The 18,473-nt window shown below is 41.5% G+C and overlaps 2 protein-coding genes across 2 annotated transcripts; both read left to right on the top strand.

Annotated features, from left to right (window-relative positions):
• The first annotated feature begins 726 nt into the window (after positions 1-726).
• Positions 727-6,493, top strand: LOC133128474 (hemicentin-1-like). The gene is made up of 9 exons (XM_061242043.1): positions 727-760; positions 847-1,143; positions 1,515-1,823; positions 1,995-2,264; positions 2,351-2,647; positions 3,100-3,193; positions 4,296-4,314; positions 4,429-4,500; positions 5,307-6,493. The coding sequence occupies exons 2-9, from the start codon at positions 849-851 to the stop codon at positions 5,385-5,387; spliced, it is 1,437 nt and encodes a 478-aa protein (XP_061098027.1). The 5' UTR covers positions 727-760; positions 847-848; the 3' UTR covers positions 5,388-6,493.
• A 6,842-nt stretch (positions 6,494-13,335) lies between these two features.
• LOC133138388 (sialic acid-binding Ig-like lectin 10) lies at positions 13,336-16,823 on the top strand. Its single transcript, XM_061257146.1, has 5 exons — positions 13,336-13,974; positions 14,507-14,797; positions 15,285-15,378; positions 15,525-15,576; positions 16,536-16,823. Exons 1-5 carry the CDS (start codon positions 13,647-13,649, stop codon positions 16,821-16,823), a joined length of 1,053 nt encoding a protein of 350 aa, XP_061113130.1. The 5' UTR covers positions 13,336-13,646.
• The last annotated feature ends 1,650 nt before the right edge of the window (positions 16,824-18,473 follow it).

Below are 18,473 nucleotides of genomic sequence, written 5' to 3'. Positions count from 1 at the left end.
GAGAAGGTGGAGGTGATGGAGGGGACCTCTGTGAGTTTGAGCTGCTCTGCTGCAGCCCCCTGTCCCAAACTCCCCCCAAATCTGACATGGACCCCCAGGCTGAGTGACAGTGTGGATCAACTGCAAGAGAATGAGGATAATACCACATCTGTGTCTTCTGTTCTGACCTTCACTGCTTCCAACCTCCACCATGGGCAGAATATCACCTGCAGGGCACTTTACACACTGCAACAAGGAGGCAATCAGACGTCTGAGGCCAGTTTGACTCTCAAAGTCCTATGTAAGACAGCTACATTTCACAGTATTATTCTTAGATTGATTAAATCAAGGCATTATAATAATAATTGTAATAATGATAATAATAATAATAATAATAATAATAATAATAATAATAATAATAATAATATTTTTTCAAGCTGTTCCCATGGTTAATACGCTGTACAGAATTAGCAACGAAAACATATTGCATTTGTATTCTCATATCTCCTAGATCCTCCTAAGAACACGTCAGTGTCAGTCAGTCCCTCTGGTTCAGTGTTAGAGGGCAGCTCAGTGACTCTGACCTGCAGCAGTGAAGCCAGCCCACCAGTGCAGAACTACACCTGGTATAGAGTGAATGGGACAGAGATGAACACTGTAGGAACTGGACAGAATCTCACCTTCAATGTGACTGAGTCCAGTGGCAGTGAACAGTACTACTGTAAAGCTCAGAATGAACATGGCAAGGAGAACTCAACAACTGTACTGCTGAATGTGATATGTAAGTTCAGTGTTTGATAATTATATCATATTCATTTTATACAGTATAGAGCTGTGTTGTTACTAACTGTGGCACCCTGTGTTCAGACATGCCTCAGATCTCTGGCTCTGGGAGCTGCAGCAGAACTGCAGCAGAGATCAGCTGCTCCTGTGAGAGCCGTGGGAATCCCTCTCCCAGCATGGAGTGGCGTGTGTCTGGACTGCGGGTCACTAACTCTACTGACAGAGTCATCAGGGAGGAGCAGCTGGGGAACACAGGCCTGAGGAGCTCCCTCACCATGCGCCACTCACAGGGAGACACGGCCACTCTCCTCTGCCTCAGTACCAACGCTCTCGGCACCTCCAGCCTCCAGCTCTGTGTCTCGTCTCCACAGCAACAGTCAGGTATGTTCATATACTGAATGGCTGTTTGAAATACTTCAACTGTATGCTGTAAAGCCTGCACAACACAGTTATAAACTTGATGTAACACTATTATTATCATTCACGACAGCTTATTAAAGTGTTTTTTTAAGTGTCTGACTTTTATTCCACCCTGATACCCTTAACTTTGGCTTACAATACTGTTGGTTTCCTACAGAAAACCTAGAGCAGGATTTCGCGCATCAACATAGTTTTTCTTGTCTTCTTCAGTTTTTATGTTTTCATTTGTATGTGTGTTCATCCAACACTGTTCATGTGGTAATTAATGAGTTCTGTTTGACTCCAATCCTGAGACAGACAGTAACCCATCCTCATGTCTCCATGTCTCCTAGACTCTCCACCCAAACCCAAGTTAACCACAGAGAAGCTGGAGGTGATGGAGGGGACCTCTGTGAGTTTGAGCTGCTCTGCTGCAGCCCCCTGTCCCAAACTCCCCCCAAATCTGACATGGACCCCCAGGCTGAGTGACAGTGTGGATCAACTGCAAGAGAATGAGGATAAAACCACATCTGTGTCTTCTGTTCTGACCTTCACTGCTTCCCACCTCTACCATAGGCAGAAGATCACCTGCAGGGCACTTTACACACTGCAACAAGGAGGCAATCAGACGTCTGAGGCCAGTCTGACTCTCAAAGTCCGATGTAAGACAGCAACATTTCACACTATTATTCTTAGATTGATTAAATCAAGGCATTATGATAATAATTGTAATAATAATGATAACAGTATTTCTTCAAGCTGATCCCATGGTTAATACGCTGTACAGAATTAGCAACAAAAACATATTGCATTTGTATTCTCATAACTCCTAGATCCTCCAAAGAAGACCTCAGTGTCAGTCAGTCCCTCTGGTTCAGTGTTAGAGGGCAGCACAGTGACTCTGACCTGCAGCAGTAAAGCCAGCCCACCAGTTCAGAACTACACCTGGTATAGAGTGAATGGGACAGAGATGAACACTGTAGGAACTGGACAGAATCTCACCTTCAATGTGACTGAGTCCAGTGGCAGTGAACAGTACTACTGTGAAGCACAGAATGAACATGGCAAGGAGAACTCAACAACTGTACTGCTGAATGTGATATGTAAGTTCAGTGTTTGATAATTATATCATATTCATTTTATACAGTATAGAGCTGTGTTGTTACTAACTGTGGCACCCTGTGTTCAGACATGCCTCAGATCTCTGGCTCTGGGAGCTGCAGCAGAACTGCAGCAGAGATCAGCTGCTCCTGTGAGAGCCGTGGGAATCCCTCTCCCAGCATGGAGTGGCGTGTGTCTGGACTGCGGGTCACTAACTCTACTGACAGAGTCATCAGGGAGGAGCAGCTGGGGAACACAGGGCTGAGGAGCTCCCTCACCATGCGCCACTCACAGGGAGACACGGCCACTCTCCTCTGCCTCAGTACCAACGCTCTCGGCACCTCCAGCCTCCAGCACTGTGTCCCGTCTCCACAGCAACAGTCAGGTATGTTCATATACTGAATGGCTGTTTGAAATACTTCAACTGTATGCTGTAAAGTCTGCACAACGCAGTTATAAACTTGATGCAACACTGTTATTACCATTCACGACAGCTTATTAAAGTGTTTTTTTTAAGTGTCTCACTTTCACTCCACCCTGATACCCTTAACTTTGGCTTACAATACTGTTGGTTTCCTACAGAAAACCTACAGCAGGATATCACACATCAACATAATTTTTCTAGTGATGTGTTTCCAGGATCTGAATGACATTCAACTCAATAAATGGAATTGGAAGATTAGAATACTCAAATTAAAGTGTAATACGGGAGGAATCAACATTTAACCTTTTCATACACAGCACTCTGTTGGGTTTCTGTCAATGAGTAAAGTCTGATGTCGTATCAGTATTGTTTAGGCATGAATAAGGTCCAACCATTATGACTTTTTTTTCCAGGAGTACACCTGCAACCACTGCTATATGTTATCATTGTAGCACTGATTTGTCTGAATGTGCTGACTGTTGGATTCTGTCTCCACAAAAATAAAAGGTCAGTAAATATATATATTTGGTACCCAACTGGGGTGGAGAATCTGGTTAAATATATTGTATCGGCTAAATCGTAATGAACACACTGCTAACTGACTGCTAGCCTGTGGAGCTACTGGCCACCCTCGACGCTGGAACAGTCAGGCTCTGACCCGACACTGTGGCTCATCCATGCCCCACATCATGGTGCCTTCTATCAAGCGCTCAGAACGGTGGATCCAATAGCGGGACCACAATGAAAGTTCTTTAGAAAATAAGGTCTTTATTTTCTCAGGGTAGGTTCGTACAGCGAGGGTCAATAGCCAGAAAACAGTTATAGCAGGGATAAGGCAGTTTGTGTGCGATAGTCCAGGCAAAGGGTCAGTTCTCCAGCAACCAGATTTTATAATCCAAAGAACAGTCGCGGTCACAGGCAATGGGTCGAAAACAAATGGGCTAATTTAACAGAAACACAATCCAGAAAACAGAAACAGGTCGAAAAACTACGGGTCAGAACAAGACAGAAGGAATAAGCTTAGCTTGATGGTCGGGGACTAAACAGGCCAAAACAGGTATCAATACGAAAACGCTGGAGAGTAGGGAATAAACACATAACAATCTGGCAACTAACTGCACAAACAGAGGGGTTTTTATTCACAAGTAACGAGAGGGAATGGGAATCAGGTGGGGAAACAATCAGGAAGTGAAACAGGTGAAATGAATGAATGAAGTGACAGGGAGACTATGGTGTGCATGGAGGTAACAAAAACATGAAAACGCTAACAACATAGGCAGAATACAGAACCTGAAAAACACCTGCACCGAATGAGCCATCCAGCATCTGAGCACTGCTTTTAAAAGTGAACTTAATGCAGATAAAATATGCATTATTCTGTTATTCATATTATAATATTATTATATTTTATTTTTTCTTGAAGCACCATTGTGAATGAAAATTGATTTGGGATGGATGTTGCCAGTCATCTTGACCCAATTGCTCTGTAACAGTTATGCTGTTAGTAAAATGTCAGTAACATTCAAACTACCCCATACAGTAAATGATTGAGGTCTGCAAACCGAGCAAAAATAACATTCTCTCTCTACTCTGATTTTCACGTCTCCAGGTTGTCTAGAAGACTGAAGGTGAGTCTCTCCATCCTTTCCTCCTCTTCCTCTTCTGAAACACACTGACTGCAGCTCAGCCTGATTTCTCCTGTATGTTACATTTGCACCATCTGTGTGACTTTTCCTTTAAAGGGAGGGAGGGACGGTGACACATACGGCAGTCTGCAGCTCGCCAACATCAGCCCTGAATATGACGTGCTGCAGGTGAATAAGTGGGACACTGAGAAATATGCAGCAGGGGGCGCCAGTACGCTGAGTAATCATATTTCTGGAAATTAAATGTGTGCAGAATGCCTCATTATTACATTACTTTACATTATTGGCATTTGGCAGACGCTCTTATCCAGAGCGACATACAGTTGATTAGAGTAAGCAGGAGACAATCCTCCTCTGGAGTAATGCAGGGTTAAGGGCCTTGCTCAAGGGCCCAACGGCTGTGCAGATCTTATTGTAGCTACACCAGGATTAGAACCACCGACCTTGCGTGTCCCAGTCATTTACAGGCCGTCCCTGTATCAGAGATGGGTGCAGTACAGACAGGATTAGATCTGAATTTGTCTTCAATCACTCAGAGGTGAACCTTGCACACTCAGCTGAAGGGCTGAAATGCACTGTAGAATCACATTGACTGCATTCAGTCAACATTTGTCCTTAACTTAAATGCAGAAGCTTTTTGTCCTTTTAAAAATGACATTATGTGAAATCATAAATCACCACAGTCACTTTGCTGCACTTATAATTCAAAGAATGCAGGCATAATTGGACATATTTTTAATTTTTCACTTTAAGCACTGAGCAGTGTTCATTTAGCAATGAAAGAGTTTTTTTCCCCCCACATTTTACTCTCAATATGAACAGAAGCACTGCCCTAAGACTGTGTGTGTGTGTGTGTGTGTGTGTGTGCATGTCTGTGTGTGTGTGTATGTGTGTGTGCATGTCCGTTTGTGTGTGTGTGTGTGTGTGTGTGTGTGTGCATGTCTGTGTGTGCGTCTGTATGCTCCATATCGTAGGTTAAAAACAAACACCAGAAAGACACTGTGACTGCACAAGAAGAGGCTGATGACTACCAGAACACTGGAGATGGAAACTGAGGCAGACGCAGTGGCTCATTAAAACTATGAGCTTGTTGTGTTTCCTTAAAAGCTGGTGTCTTTAAAAGCATGATCAAAAAGCAAACATGATCAAACGTAAACCTGAACTCTAAATGGTACAGTTAAACATTCTTCCTGCAAATTGTATTTTCATTTTTTTATTGTTTAAAAATAGTAAAAAGGAAAAGGGGCCTAAAAATGTGGCATTTGGCATGCAGAAGAATATTTCTGAGCTAGTGGTGTTCTGCCAGGAAGAATGGGGAAAATTCTAAAACCAAGAATTGAAAAAATGAGTTACAGAGTACTCATTGACAGGGCTCCCAGACTTTTGCATTGCGACTTTTTTTGAAACTAAAGAATTAAAATAAATGTGATGTTGCTTTAAATTTGAAGAAATGTGTCATGTTTAATGATTTAGAGATCAGGCTTGCTTAGACATTAATTTTAAAAGGCAGTTTGAGCAGGGGTGCCAAAATCTTTGCACCCCACTGTAAATTTGGCAGTTACCTGTTTTTCTGCAACCGTGTGAATTTTCAGAGAGGAAACCAAGAGTTGTCCTTGGAATGGAATCTTGACTAAAGCATAAAATAAATAAATAAATGAATAAATTCAAATGGAAATGTGCTGTTTGATGCCATTTTTGTAAAATTTTTATCTGTCTTTATTTAATCTGCAGACTGACTGCATTACGGACGTATGTGAAACTTTTTTACTCCTGCATGAAAGGGCAGTTTTTTATCTTTCACTTCCTGTTTTAGACTATATAAGAAAAGGGCACAGCATTGAGGTCAGAGCATTGAGGTTAAAATTAGATTATTTTTTCACTGTTTCATTTTTTCTCCATCCTGATACCCATAACTTTGGCTTAAAATACTGTAGGTTTTACAGTAAACCTACAGAAAACCTACAGCAGGATATGATTTCAGTATTTAGGTATTTTCTGTGATGCCATGATAAAGAAAAGACTGGATGGGCATTAATATTGGATTTGTTTAAATTAAGGTAAAAACTATTGTATATACAGTACGACAACAATTCTCTTTTATGATTGCTCTGTTAATCTGTCGACATTACCCGTGAAATAAATAAATAAAAGTTTGCTGGTTCATCATTGATTACTTTTGAAACACGAATGATACTTCTGATACACAAGCTGGTTGTGTTACGCCAGGGGGAACAGAGGAACCAAAAGCAGACGGGTGAAGGAAAATAAATGGCAGACTTAATTGCAACAGCAGGGGCAGACAGAGCGGAGTCAAAAAACAGGCCAGGGTCAAAAATCAGGGGGTCAGTCCAAAAAGGCAGAGGTACAAATATCCAACAAGCAAAGAAGAGTCCAGGGAAGCAGGCAGGGGTCAAAACCGGAAATTCTGAAAAACAAGGGCAAGGACTCTGGAACAAGGGCAAAGACTAGGGAACAAGGAGGCTAGAACCGGGGAAAGGAATACAGGGCTCGGGACTCAAAAGACAGGACAAGACGAATTAGCAGTGTGCAAATGAAAAGGACAGGTATAAATACATAGGGGAATGAGACAAACTAGGCGGGGCATGGGAGTGAGGGCGGTATAACGAGGGGGAAACGAAAACGTGGACTGGATTCACACAGACACACATGAAATACAAACGGCTCCGGACTAGGGAGTAGACAATTTGCAGAGAATCAGGAGATGCAGAGATACAGAGAGACAGGTGCGAATACTTTGCTGAAACTAAGCAAGTAATCAGTGATAGAATAGGGAGGCGGAGTTACAGAACATAATTGAAACTGGAGATGCATTAGTAAGTTAGTTAAGTGATTTAAATTACAAATACCCAAAACTAGTCAATGTTAGTTTGTTAGTTTGACAAACATATTAGTGTGTTAGTATAATTAGTACTGTACACATTCTATGTTAGTTGGGATTAGTATATTAGTGCTATGTACAAACATGAAATGGAGAGAAAGCAGGAAGGAAAGAATGCAAGATTGGAAGGAAGATTGAACCCCGGAACTACTGTAAACACCCGAATAGTGGGGCACGCAGACAAGGGAGTGGCTGGACTAGTAAACATTCAGACTCAGACATCACAGGGGAAGACGAGTGCAAAGACTAATGAATATAAACAAAACACCAGACATGAATATGAAAAATAATAAATTACAAGACTAAAGATAAAAAACAATGATTAACTAACACACAGAACACAGGAACATAACAGATTGGTGCCTTGCATGCTGTGTGAGTGTGTATGAATGGGTGAATGAGAAGCATAAACTGAACAGCGCTTTGGATAAAGGCGCTATATAAATGCCAACCATTTACCATAGGACAACATTCTCTAATATTAGTTTCATGCATTTCATAATTATTTAAATAGTTTATAATATTGTAATATTTTTACACAAATTGTAACTACATCGTCTTTATAGTGTAGTGATTCATACAGTAAGTCAATAATGACCAGTACATTTGGTACAATGTATGCTTGTACGTGCATGAATGCATGCATATGTGTGTGTGTGTGTGTGTGTGTGTGTGTGTGTGTGTGTGTGTGTGTGTGTGTGTGAATGAATGCATGCATATGTGTGTGTGTGTGTGTGTGTGTGTGTGTATGTGGGTGTGTGTGTGTGCTTGCTGTGTGATGTAAATTATGGTGGGAGCGAGTACAGTAAAAACATGCAGAGAAGCACAGTCTCAAAAGGACAGTAAAAATAATAACATTTGAATCACAGAACATACATGAGAAAAGGTCTTTCCATAAGGATCTAATTCTAATATATATTTCTCGAGTAAACGTAAGTAAGAAAGTAAGTCAGTCTTTATTTATATAGCACCTTTTAAAACTTGGGTTACAAAGTGCTTCAAAATAAAACACCACATCCCTACATAACAATGCAACGTCATTAAATTCCTCAACCCTCATTCAAACCCCTTCATAACATGGCACCTTCATATCTCTCTGAACTCCTCCATAGCCACATTCCCTCACATACTCTCAGATCCTCCGCTGCCTCCTTACTTGCCACACCATCTGCCCCCCCGCCTGACCACCATGGGATCTAGAGCCTTTAGTCGTCCTGCCCCCCGCCTCTGGAACTCTCTGCCACAAGACATTCGCAACATTGACACTCTCCTCACTTTTAAATCTAGACTCAAGACACACCTTTTCACACTGGCATATTTAACCTGACCCTGATTGATGAGTTTTATGCTTTATGTTGATAATTTTATATGTATTGTTGTATATAACATGTTGGTGCTATTGATTGATTAGTTTTTATATGATGTTTTTACTGTGTCTTGTAAGGTGTCCTTGAGTGCTCTGAAAGGAGCCCACAAATTTACATTTACATTTTAGTCATTTGGCAGACGCTTTTAATCCAAAGCGACTTACAAGTGCATAGGTTCTACCATAAGTCAAAGCATCACATCCAGAAACTAGCAAAATACACAAGAACATAAAATAAAATCTATTATTATTATTATTATTATTATTATTATTATTATTATTATTATTATTGTCATGCCAGATCCTGGTTAAATACAATGGAAACAGATGTATTCCTGCAGTAGCTCATTTTCACAGTCTGCTGACTGGGCATTAATGCTGATTGGCTTATTCTGATTGAATTCTCTGTTACTGTGTCATGAAGCCAAAGTAGTTTAATGATCAGAGCAACAATTGTAACACGAATTTTGTATTTTTGTTAATACTATTGTATCATGACATAGAAGAAGTTGAAGTTCACTAGCTTTATCAGAAATGGGTGGAAATATCACATTAATCACACATGTGCTATGTATATTAGCCAATACTATACTCAGCAACACATGTTCCTCAAAACGCCACATTAATATGAGCGCTTCCTCTTTTGTGAGTTTGTACGAGTGCTCTTGAGTGGAGAGAGATTGGATATTCTTCTGTGCTACAGTAAGTCAATTTCTTCCTGTGTAACGCTTGGCTCAGTCAAATGACTGATTGTGTTTTCAGGCTACCACTGGCATAGCATTTAATTAAAAAGTACTGTTCTGAAGCGCATGCATCCTCTCAATAATGCAAGTGTATTTCTCACGATACGATATGGCTGTGATTTCGTTTTTTACCGAATGATATTATAATAATGAAATTATTATTTGAGCATTGACGCTGTATGTCACATATCCGTGACGCTACTCTGTAAAGGGGGGTGACAGCACAGTACTCAATTTTACAGAACACTTAATTAAGAAACTGCATCAGATTCGATTTCTGGTATAAAAAAAAAATGAGATAAGTGGAGATTTGGAATCTTTACATTTTCGTCTATCGTCCAGCTATAAATCATTTATGCTTCACAATGAGAACATGTGGAAAAAAAAGAAAAAAAAGAAAAAGGTATAAAATCTACCCGACTCCAGTCCGAAGCCCCGATCGACAGCGAACTTGATCAAAACATTCTTTCAAGACGGCGCTACCTATTCCATTAAGCCAGCTATCACAATAAATTATAGATTGTTGCTGGAGATCAGATACCATTTCTTCAAGCTGACAACAAGCCTTACATTTTGATGTTTAACTTCGTATTTGGGCGTCAAGTGCTGTCTACCCTCACTCAGTATCTTCAGCACCCAACTGGTAAAGAGTATCCCTAGCTAGCCGTTAGCTTAGTTCCTTTAGCACTGTGACGAAGATGTTGAAGATTGGTGTGATTGATTATTGTGACAAATCTTTTTTTTAAAATTGAAAATACAGTTGTGTTCCAGTTTGTTCTGATTTGCTTGTTGCATGCCTCTGCACAGACCTTTGCCGGACACTCACTCTCAATGGTCCAAATAAAACAATTTGCTCTGTTGTGTCTGGCAACACAATTACATAAAATAATAAAGCACGGAGCAGAGATAACGTTTCACTTCGTTTACTGGGCGAACTGTAAAACATATCACTGCGCAGCATACGTGCATACATTATAGCCGTGTATCAGTGCAACATAAAATAGTTCCGGCTCTTTGCGAGTCCATTACATGCTCCACATTAATTTCGTAAAAATAATTGTTTATTTCAACAAACATAGGCTAACGTTACCGTCTTGAAGCGACCGCTTCCACCAGAAGTTAGCATCCGTTCAATGGTAGTGTTTTTCCTGAGGAATGTGGTTTATGATTATGATTATGGCAGATTCTTGATTATGGCAGCTTTTTTATTATGGAAGCTTCCCCGCCACACTGTCATGAGAGAGCACCATTACCTCTTCACTGTATGCTGAAATGGATCACGTACGTGACTCGTACCAAGTGTTTATGAAAACCTAAGGAATTACGCTTTACACAAAGAAACGCTGATCTGGAAGTAATTTCTGATTTATTTGTCATCAACATTGCACTCTTCGGATCATCGTGATCTAACTTCGAGTTCTAAACAATGGTGAGTCTACGTTATTGGTAAAAACAGAAAGCCTGCACAAATAATGAACTTGTTGAAAGTAATCTAAAGCACAACCGACCTGGTTTAAAAGTTAATATAGAACTGATTATGGAGCATTACATCAAGTGTATGATTGTCTGTTTCAGCTATTTTTGACGCTGCACCTTGAGCTATTGCATGCATCTTTTCGGACATTTAAAACTGCGCACGATTCACAACATGACAACAACACTTGACGGCAAGAGGCTCTCTGTTACACGCGATCACAAGTTTCAGATGGAGTTAATTTTGTAAGAACATCTTGGCTGTGATGCCAATAAGCAACACAATAATGTTTGTCGTCTAGTTTCATTTGCACTATATGCATTGCTAGTTTACACAGTTGTATACATACTACTGACAATCTCACTTACATACACTCAGTGAGCAATTTATTAGGTAGACCTACACACCTTCTTGTTAATGCAAATATTTAATCAGACAATCATGTGGCAGCAACTAAATGCATCTAGAGGGTCAGGTGTTTTTCAGACCAAATGACAGAATAGGGAAGAAATGTGATCTAAGTGACTTTGACCATGGAATGATTGTTGGTGGCAGACAGGGTGGTTGCAGTATCTCAGAAACACCTGTGATTTTCACACACAACATTTGAGAGAATGGTGCAAAAAACCAAAAACATCCAGCGAGCAGCAGTTTTGCAGGCAAAAACACATTGTTAATGAAAGAGGTCAGAGGAGAAGGGTCACGCTGGTCAAAGCTGATAATAACAAGGTGACAATAATGCAAGTAAACATGTGTAACAACAGTGGTATGCAGAAGTCCTTTGCTCCCAGATTTAAATGTTCACTGAAAACACTACTGCCATATGAACATGAGTTGCAAGGAATCTGAGCGTGCTCACATTTTAGTCAATAATTAATAAATTAAAAAAGCATTTCTTAAAAATGGTCAACTTGTCAATATGTGCATGTACAGCATAATCTCTGAATCTGATGCTATGGACTATCTGAATGATGAAACACCATTCAGTGACTCATTGACTCATCTTTTACGGCACAGCAGTTAGGCCACTTGGGTAGATGAGCCTGTTCTCTCATCAGCACATAAATGTATTATTGTGTATCATCAATCTCATTGTGACTTCACTGGGCATTGAACCACCAAACCACCGTCCCAGTCATGTACATTAACCACGACGCTACAGGGCCCCCTGCATAATCATATCTTTCAAAAAAAAAAATACAACGACTGAGAAGAACTCTGGATTTCAGTGGAACAATTAAAATGCAGGTAAAATTCTGTGCAATCAGCCCCATTCTGCCGGTTTATAACAGGGCTGAATAGGAGGTTCCCACAAACCATCTGCCTATTGCAGCATTTGATGAGTGTGATTCACCACTCCAGATCAGCTCCACCCAGTGCCTCTGCTCCTCGCTAATACTGTGACATGATTGGAGCAGAGAGACTCATCCTCATTGGCTGCCTGCTGCAAGGTAGGGCTTGGTGTGGGTGGGGTTATAGAATGTGCATTGCTACATTACAGGGGGCTTAAACAATAGTGCTTTCATGGTGATTTGACCAAATACTAATATGAATTACTTTGTGAAACTAAAGCAGGAAGAAAGCAGTTGGCTACATGAATGAATATATGTAGGAACATTTGTAGGAATACAACCTAAAGCCATTGTTGATAATTCATTTGGCTACACAGTAAAAATGACTGGTAAAAGAGCACACAAGCACAATCGAGAACATATATACTCTGAGGTTGATTTTTCATTCAACTATTTTAAAAACGTAATGGCATGTCAAAATGTCGAAAGGCTGAATGGGAAGTATTGCATTTACAATGATTTTACTCATGTTAAAGCATGCTAGCGTGCTAGCATATTTATCTGTATTGAGCCTTTAGGATCACAAGTTAAATATTGTGACAGAGCTGTGTTGTGTGTGTGCTGTAGGATCACTAGTGTAATATTGTGACAGAGCTGTGTTGTGTGTGTGTTGTAGGATCACGAGTGTAATATTGTGACAGAGCTGTGTTGTGTGTGTGCTGTAGGATCACTAGTGTAATATTGTGACAGAGCTGTGTTGCGTGTGTGTTGTAGGATCACCAGTGTAATATTGTGACAGCTGTGTTGTGTGTTGTAGGAGCCCTGGGTGAAAATTGGGCAGTCTGGATGCCTCAGAGTATAAAAGCTCTGCGTGGATCCTGTGTGCTGATTCCCTTCAGATTTGATATCCCGTCTGAATGGGAAGGACATCTGCCTGAGACTACAGTACAATGGCTCAGCGAAAAAGATAATACTGTAGTGTTTGATTCTAAAAGCCAGTCTGAATCTCATCTGAAAGAAACATTCACTGGAGACCTGCAGCGCAAGAACTGCACTACACTCCTAGAGAACCTTCCAAAACGTGCTCATGATAAATATTACTTAAGATTACATGAACCCATCCAATGGTCTTATAGAAGAACATTTCTTCAACTTAATATCACAGGTAGTGATATTTCTGGTCAATGACACATTTTTGTTTGTTGTATTAGTAGTAATGTACATAGTAATGTAATGTGAGTGTGTATAGTTAAGCGGCCATTCTTCAGAAAGCTCAACCTCAAAATATACCGTAAATATCTCATACATGAATAGCATGGCATTGCAGAACGTATGAGAGTATGAACTAGTACAGAAAACATTTGAAAACTTGAGCTGCTACCTGTTTATTTGCGGAAAGAATTGTGCTTCATGTTGTTGTCAAATTGTCTTTTTCAGTTTTTATGTTTTAATTTGTGTATGTATTCATCCAACACTGTTCATGTGGTAATTAGTGAGTTCTGTTTGACTCTAATCCTGAGACAGACAGTAACCCATCCTCATGTCTCCATGTCTCCTAGACTCTCCACCCAAACCCAAGTTAACCCCAGAGAAGGTGGTGGTGATGGAGGGGACCTCTGTGAGTTTGAGCTGCTCTGCTGCTGCCCCCTGTCCCAAACTCCCCCCAAATCTGACATGGACCCCCAGGCTGAGTGACAGTGTGGATCAACTGCAAGAGAATGAGGATAAAACCACATCTGTGTCTTCTGTTCTGACCTTCACTGCTTCCCACCTCCACCATAGGCAGAAGATCACCTGTAGGGCACTTTACCCACTGCAACAAGGAGGCAATCAGACGTCTGAGGCCAGTCTGACTCTCAAAGTCCGATGTAAGAGAGCTGGATTTGTGTTTGTCTTTAGAATAAGACCAGGAGATAATTGATTGTTTCCATCCAATTAATTAAAATATTGATGCAAAACTTTCCGTCATTTAATCTCTGTGTTAAAGTTTATATGTTTGGACACATCAATTATATAATTTCTTTGTCTTTTTAAGGTGAAACAGAAACCTTCAGAAAGAATAAAGGAAAAATAACATAGCAAAATAAATATTTAAAATAATTATTTTAATTTTAATTTGTCGAGCCACTCGAATAATGGTTAGCCACCAAGGCTAATCTGTCGCATAGCTGGCACACCACTGTAATGTTTGTATTCCATCCATTTCCACCCCTCTAGCCCTCTTTCTATTGGATAAGCATATGAGTGTGCATGTTCATGTGTGTGTGTGTGTGTTTGAGTGGTTTGAGTGTGCTTGTTCCTGTGAGTGTGAGTGTGTGTGTATGTGGTGTGTGTGTAGTATTGGACCCTTGCTTCTCTATATGTCCTGCTTTATTAGTAACTGTGGCACCCTGTGTTCAGACATGCCTCAGATCTCTGGCTCTGGGAGCTGCAGCAGAACTGCAGCAGAGATCAGCTGCTCCTGTGAGAGCCGTGGGAATCCCTCTCCCAGCATGGAGTGGCGTGTGTCTGGACTGCGGGTCACTAACTCTACTGACAGAGTCATCAGGGAGGAGCAGCTGGGGAACACAGGGCTGAGGAGCTCCCTCACCATGCGCCACTCACAGGGAGACACGGCCACTCTCCTCTGCCTCAGTACCAACGCTCTCGGCACCTCCAGCCTCCAGCTCCACGCCCCGTCTCCAGACTCAGGTATATGGACACAATTCACATATTTTAATGACTCAGGGTGTACTAATATACAGAGGGGTGCATTATCAAGCATTGACCTGAAGGTGTGTTCAAAGGTGCAATTTCAGCATCAAGACTTCTATCCTTTTATAATGACTCATAAACTGCCGGAACAGGCGACATGACCAGGCTGACATCAACAGCAATTGGCTGCCATGCAAGTCAGGAGCATTTGGGGGTTAGGTGTCTTGCTCAGGGACAATTCGACACAGCCTGGGCAGGGGATCGAACCGGCTTTCACTGATCAATTTGACACCAATGTAATTAGCAACTACGTTCTGATGTTAGCTTGACACATTAAAATAGGCTAATAGGTATCAGAAGCTCCAACTGTGACAGTGATGGCACTCCAAATAGCATCCTTTGTAATGCTGGCTTTTATCGTTCTGCTTCTCCAAATTTCCCGTTTTTTGTTCCTCAGCGTCTAACTGACATGACCTTCATTCAGGTTTCAACATTACTGCACTGCTGATTAGTGCTGCTGCTGTAGTTGGCGCCATTGTGACTATATGCCACATCATGAAGACCATTCAAAAGCAGGGGTGAGCAATTCCATTCCTGCAGGGCTGGTGTGTATGCAGGTTTTCATTGTCACCAATTCCGCGGAAAATTAACTGCCCTGCAATTTGAGTTGGGCAATTTATACATTGAGAGTGGGCAAGGGTAACCTATTGCGTGTTCTTCTTAGGAAAAAGAGAGACAGTGAGTCTACTGATACTAGAAGGAAGGACACCGTAGGGGTGAGTCCTGTGTTTCACAGTTACACACATGATCATGCACACACATACCATACACGCACACACACATGCGCAAACACACACACGTGCGCGCACACACACACACACACACACACACAAACACACACACATACACACACAAACATTTATATTTACATTATATTTTAGTCATTTGGCAGACGCTTTTAATCCAAAGCGACTTGGTTTGCATAGGTTTTTCCACAAGTTAAAGCAACACATCCATAACTAGTAAAATACACATGAAGTGCTGTTCTAATCACAGTCATCATAAGTGCAATTACATTATTATTATCTTTTTTTTTTTTTTTTGGTTAGACAAGAGGGATAGGGAGATCGGAAAGGGGGGGGGGGGGGGTCAGGAGGTAGGACTAAGGTACAGTTTGAAAAGGTGTGTTTTTAGTCTGCATCGAAATAGGGGGAGGGATTCTGCTGTCCTGACAGTGGTAGGCAAGTCATTCCACCACTGAGAAACCAGAACGGAAAACAGGCGTGAACGTGCAGCTCGACTGCCAGGTGCACGTAGTGAGGGAACCATAAGGCGACCAGAGCTGGCAGACCGGAGTGGTCTAGCTGGGGAGTAGGGAGTGATTAAGGATTGTATGTAAGGTGGGACAGTCCCCTTGGCAGCCTGAAAACACACACGAACATGCACACACACCACACGCATGCACACACACAAATACTCACAGGAACATGCAGACACACACCATGAACATGCACACACACACACCCATGCATGAACACGCACACAAATACACATGAACATGCACACACACACACATGAACACACACACACACGAACACGCACACACACACTTGCACACACACACATACAGACATGTGCACACGCACACACACCATTAGGGGAATCGTATCTAGAATGTCCCAGATAGGAGCAGTTGAGAAATGCAGTTTTAAAAGAAACAGCGCTCGCTTTGCAGAGTCCTCCCCCAGCAGAAGAAGACCCAGTCTACGCCAACCACTCCATGGTAACCACCCAACCCAGGGACCCACAGCTGGGAGGGACAGACCCACAGCCCCGGGCAGAGGACCTAAACAAGGCAGAGCTGGAAACCATGCATTACGCCTCGATAAAGCACTCCCTCCGCTCCGTGGAGACACAGGGCCAGGATGCCCGTGAAGGAGCCGCAGGTCACGGTGACGATGTGGTCTATTCACAGGTGGCGCTGGAGAAAATAATGGAGGTCAACCCAGAACTTTGTCTTTAAAAATAAGGATGCGCAACCTTAACGATTTTACTCTTCTGTAGATAAAGAATAAAGAATCAATTCATTAACTTCAGACTTTGGACAATGCAGCAACAGCCAAATTAGTTTTTTTATTTTTATTTTTATAGGAACACTTGCATTTCAACTGAGATTGAATCCAGGGATCATCCTTGGCTCAGACTATGTCGAAACTTTTGTGGTTAGCATAACTGTGTAGCATTTGCATGTAGCCATGTTGCGTATACCCTCACTGGAATGGACATTTTTGCCAGATCTAGCACTTCATATTGTTATTTTCTCTCACATACCAAGACACTCTGCATAGGGCTGTCAGCCAAATGAATGCAACATATTGTGCTCTATTAAAACTATTTCACTTTGAATGTGCTTTCTTGTCCTCCTGAAATCTCTTTTTGGTGTTATGTTTCACTGCAATTTTTGTTTGGCCTAAACAACATACATTCACATCACACCCTGCTGGCTATCATTATAAATGCACTGGGGCCCAAGTTAGTGCAGAAGAAAACTGTACAGTACACCAGCATATGATTCAATTATGCAAACAAAGTCTTCATCAAATTAGTTGACAGATGGCTAACAGCCTGACTACCTGCTAACGTGCTTACATGCGGATCTTGTGATATGCTGAAGGTGAAGGGAAAGAAGATGACAGAGAAAGTCACCGGGACAGAGAAACAAGACAGAAAATAAATTGTGCTGGTGGAGAAACATGAAGAGATATCGAGCCCTCTGGACTGTCTGAATATGAAATCGACATTACAGAAGATGATATTTGGAGTGCCATCACGGTCGCTGTTGGAGCACTGTTCTGGTACCTATTTCAATGTGCCAAGCTAACATCAAAACATAGTTGCTAAAGTAGGCTAATAATAGCGAAATAGCATTTATTTAAATAACAAAAATCACCACCTCACAGCTATTTAATGAAATATCGGCCGATGGAGCTACCGGCCACCCTCGACGCTGGAACAGTCAGGATCTGAGCCGACACTGTGAGGCTCAGCCATGCCCCACATCATGGTGCCTACACCGAATGAGCCACCCAGCAGCTGAGCACTGCTTTTAAAAGTGAACCTAATGCAGATCAAATATACATTATGTTATTCATATTAGAATATATCATATTTTATATGGTATATTTGTCTTTAAGCAGCATTGTGAATGAAAATTGATTTGGGATGGATGTAGCCAGTCATCTTGGGCCAATTCCTCTGTAACCAGGTAATAATGCTGTTAGTAAAATGTCATTAACATTAAAACTACCCCATACAGTAAATGATTGAGGTCTGCAGAGACATACTGTGTAAACCGAGGCAATAACACATTCTCTCTCTACTCTGATTTTCATGTCTCCAGGTTGTCTAGAAGGCTGAAGGTGAGTCTCTCCATCCTTTCCTCCTCTTCCTCTTCTGAAACACACTGACTGCAGCTCAGCCTGATTTCTCCTGTATGTTACATTTGCACCATCTGTGTGACTTTTCCTTTAAAGGGAGGGAGGGACGGTGACACATACGCCAGTCTGCAGGTCGCCAACATCAGCCCTGAATATGACGTGCTGCAGGTGAATAAGTGGTACACTGAGAAATATGCAGCAGGGGGCGCCCCTACGCTGAGTAATCATATTTCTGA

This window comes from Conger conger, chromosome 1 (genome assembly GCF_963514075.1).
Source record: "Conger conger chromosome 1, fConCon1.1, whole genome shotgun sequence".
NCBI lineage: Eukaryota > Metazoa > Chordata > Actinopteri > Anguilliformes > Congridae > Conger > Conger conger.
The sequence above is the reverse complement of the archived record's forward strand: the minus strand, read 5'-3'. Positions and strand labels throughout refer to the sequence as shown.